This window comes from Salvelinus sp. IW2-2015, linkage group LG1 (assembly GCF_002910315.2).
Source record: "Salvelinus sp. IW2-2015 linkage group LG1, ASM291031v2, whole genome shotgun sequence".
Lineage (NCBI taxonomy): Eukaryota > Metazoa > Chordata > Actinopteri > Salmoniformes > Salmonidae > Salvelinus > Salvelinus sp. IW2-2015.
Genome location: NC_036838.1, coordinates 22319486 through 22322607, shown reverse-complemented (window position 1 = coordinate 22322607; position 3122 = coordinate 22319486). Strand labels below are relative to the sequence as shown.

Below are 3122 nucleotides of genomic sequence, written 5' to 3'. Positions count from 1 at the left end.
GGTAGAAATGTGTTAAAAGGGATTTCAGTTTTCCTTCATTAACATCACCAGCCATTAATACACCTGGGAATCCCCCATCCCCACACCCAATGCTGATAGCTGCTTAACATTTTAAAATAGTTATTTTTACTTATTTGTCATGACATCATCCATAACCTCTGGGGCAAAGTGTCAAAGTGTCTTTTATTTACCTTGTTGGGTATCTTCTTAAACTACACTATTCAAGCAAACGTCATTTCCTCAATAGGCAAGTGATCGCAAGTCAGCGGCTGCTCGCGTCGGAGTTTACTATATATGGGCAACGCCAGGCATACCGAGAGTGGCGTTTGCTTCCGTGTTTGTGCGATTAGCAGTCTAGACTAGCCGGTGGATCAGAGAGGTTTGGTGTTTCATTCATTTGGAGGAATTAATACAAAATCAGCGAACATGTCATATGAATTGAGTAAGTCGTTTAATTTATTTTGCTTTTTGAAACAATATACAATAAAGATGGTCCTTTAATCGCTTCCTCGTAACAAATTAAGTGCTTCACTGGAGAAGCAGCTAGCTAGCTAGCTTGCTTCGTGTATATTGCACAAACCTCGCCCAATTTGCATTTTCAATCACGTTTCTTGTGTTGAAAGCCGCCACACCGCTGCCAAGGTTCCTGTGTATAAATAGCTACGCATCCGTAATTGAGGTGATTTTCCTCTTATTGGATGGCGCTTGAAAGTGAACCTACTCGGTTTTGAAATTGCCATACGAAGTATGCAACGCAATATGACAATTCACATAATGTGGGTCGTTGTGCGTGCTTTCCACAAATATATTACAGTCGCGCGCATAGTTGACATTTTTACATTGATCAACTAAAAGCAGAGGTAGATGTCGGTCTATTTAATGATTGTCTTTGTGTTAGACTGCTATTTACAATATGTGACTTGCCTAGTTAAATGTTTTTTTGTTTAAAAAAAAAATATATATATATTTTATTTCAATGACCTGGCATATTTACATAATACAAGCTAGTGTAATTCAGTTTGTATGAGTTGATTTGAAGTACAGTTTTGCTTTGTCCGTTTTTACAACCGCTGTTATCGTTGTGTGGGTTATTTACCAACCACATAGGTCAATGCCTAGACTAACCTATACCATGCCTATAATCAGATAGCAATAATAATAACACACTTTTCCGTGTCATTCACACAGAGCATTTATTTGCCAGCCTCCCGCAGATGGAACGAGGAGTCGCCAAAGTCCTAGGTGGCGATCCCAAAGGCAACAACTTCCTCTATACCAATGGAAAGAGCGTAATCATCAGGAACATTAATGTAATTATTTCAATCCAGTCAATGTATCACCTGACACATTGTTGACTGCTGATAACCTTAAACTCATAGGCCTATATCTGAGTGTGTTCATGGAGAGTAAAATATGTGATCTGGGCTGCCTGGTCAGATTTATTATAGGATATAACCTCTTCCCCAGTCCATATTGCAGCTGTGTGCATTTAAAAAGTATTCTTGGGATGGCTGGTGTGGGTGTGAGACAACCTGTACCAATGTTAGAGTTCTGCTTAATCTCTGACAGAACCCTGCCATAGCTGATATCTACACTGAGCACCCTCATCAGGTTACTGTCGCCAAGTACGCCCCCAGTGGCTTCTACATTGCTTCTGGAGGTAGCTATGGGTTATCATGTCTTGTCATGCTTCAGATGCCAAGAAACAGGAAAGCTTTTCCAATTCACTCGCATCTCTTCTGTCAATGGATTTGGCATCTTCATTGTGAATGGTGAAAAGACCAGCTATAGATGTTTTGCATGTACCTAGAGTCATCTCATGCATGTTTATTCTGTGGAGATTCTGTAATTTGCATAGAGCCAAATGGCCGGAGATAATTTTCATGGGAGTGATGCCAAATCTGCGACGTTCAAATGTAATGTTTCCTACAGATGTGTCTGGTAAGATCCGTATCTGGGACACTACCCAGAAGGAACACCTGCTGAAGTATGAGTACCAGCCTTTCGGGGGGAAAATCAAGGACATCGCATGGACTGAGGACAGCAAAAGGATTGCTTGTGTGGGAGAGGGACGTGAGAAGTGAGTCTATAGGGCCTAGTGCAGGACAGGGACATGGAGCCTACACACTTGTCTTCCAAATAAGCTCACAGGTTTTGCTAACAGTGCAGTATGTACACATTGGTGAACAATGGTTGAATGTCATTGACAATTGTATAAGCTTTAGGTCAGCAGTCATCAACACGTCTACTGGAGAGTTACAGGGTGTGCAGGCTTTTGTTCCACATCAACATTAACACACCTGATTGAATTTGAGAACCTGAGTCAGGGTTGTTTTTAGTAGGCACAAGACATTGTTTTGGAACAGATCCCAATAATAATGCTTATTTTTGGTTAAGGTGATACATATATATATATATATATAGTTTCTATAAAAATATATATATATATAATTTTTTTAATCCTTTTTATAGAAACAATTTTCTCTGAACACAACCTGGCATGTTGGTTCTTGGCTGGAACAAAAGCTTACTTCTCTTGAAATAGTAGTGGCCACCCCTGTTCTTAAAGTGAACATCCCAGTATCTGATAAATTCAATATTCCAGTATGTGACATATCATGTCTTAGACTTTTTWAAATATTTTTTWATGAGATATTTGCAATTTGGGACATGAATACTTATTACTTTTTTCTCCCTAGAATGAATTGTTCTTATTGGATAATGGGAACTTCGCAATCTTGTGAATGACTTGTTTAGATTTGATTCTGGCTCTTAGTGAATGTTTTGTAATTTCCTGTCTCTCTTTTTTTTTTTTTTTTTTTTTTGTTCTTCCTCCCAGGTTCGGGGCTGTGTTCCTGTGGGACACTGGCTCCTCTGTGGGAGAGATCTCAGGCCACTCAAAAGTCATCAACAGCGTAGATATCAAGCAGACTCGCCCCTACCGTCTGATCTCCGGAAGCGATGACAATTGTGGAGCCTTCTTTGAGGGACCACCTTTCAAGTTCAAGTTCTCAATCACAGTGAGTGTGTGTGTGAGGTTCCCGAGAAAATATTGGAATTGGTTCTCAATGTCCATCAGTGTGTGGTTGGGAGGGACTTGTCTATAGGTCTCTAACTGTTGT

At 40.0% G+C, this 3122-nt stretch overlaps 1 protein-coding gene across 1 annotated transcript; it reads left to right on the top strand.

Annotated features, from left to right (window-relative positions):
- The first annotated feature begins 318 nt into the window (after positions 1 to 318).
- LOC111962551 (WD repeat-containing protein 1) lies at positions 319 to 3122 on the top strand. Its single transcript, XM_023985711.2, has 5 exons — positions 319 to 442; positions 1189 to 1310; positions 1570 to 1660; positions 1933 to 2080; positions 2840 to 3122. Exons 1-5 carry the CDS (start codon positions 427 to 429, stop codon positions 3105 to 3107), a joined length of 645 nt encoding a protein of 214 aa, XP_023841479.1. The 5' UTR covers positions 319 to 426; the 3' UTR covers positions 3108 to 3122.

Bases quoted from the DNA above. Each gene is read 5' to 3' on its own strand.
- LOC111962551 (XM_023985711.2), top strand. The intron at 1,661-1,932 runs GTAGCTATGGGT...TGTTTCCTACAG, and splicing joins CTTCTACATTGCTTCTGGAG to ATGTGTCTGGTAAGATCCGT. The intron at 2,081-2,839 runs GTGAGTCTATAG...TCTTCCTCCCAG, and splicing joins GTGGGAGAGGGACGTGAGAA to GTTCGGGGCTGTGTTCCTGT.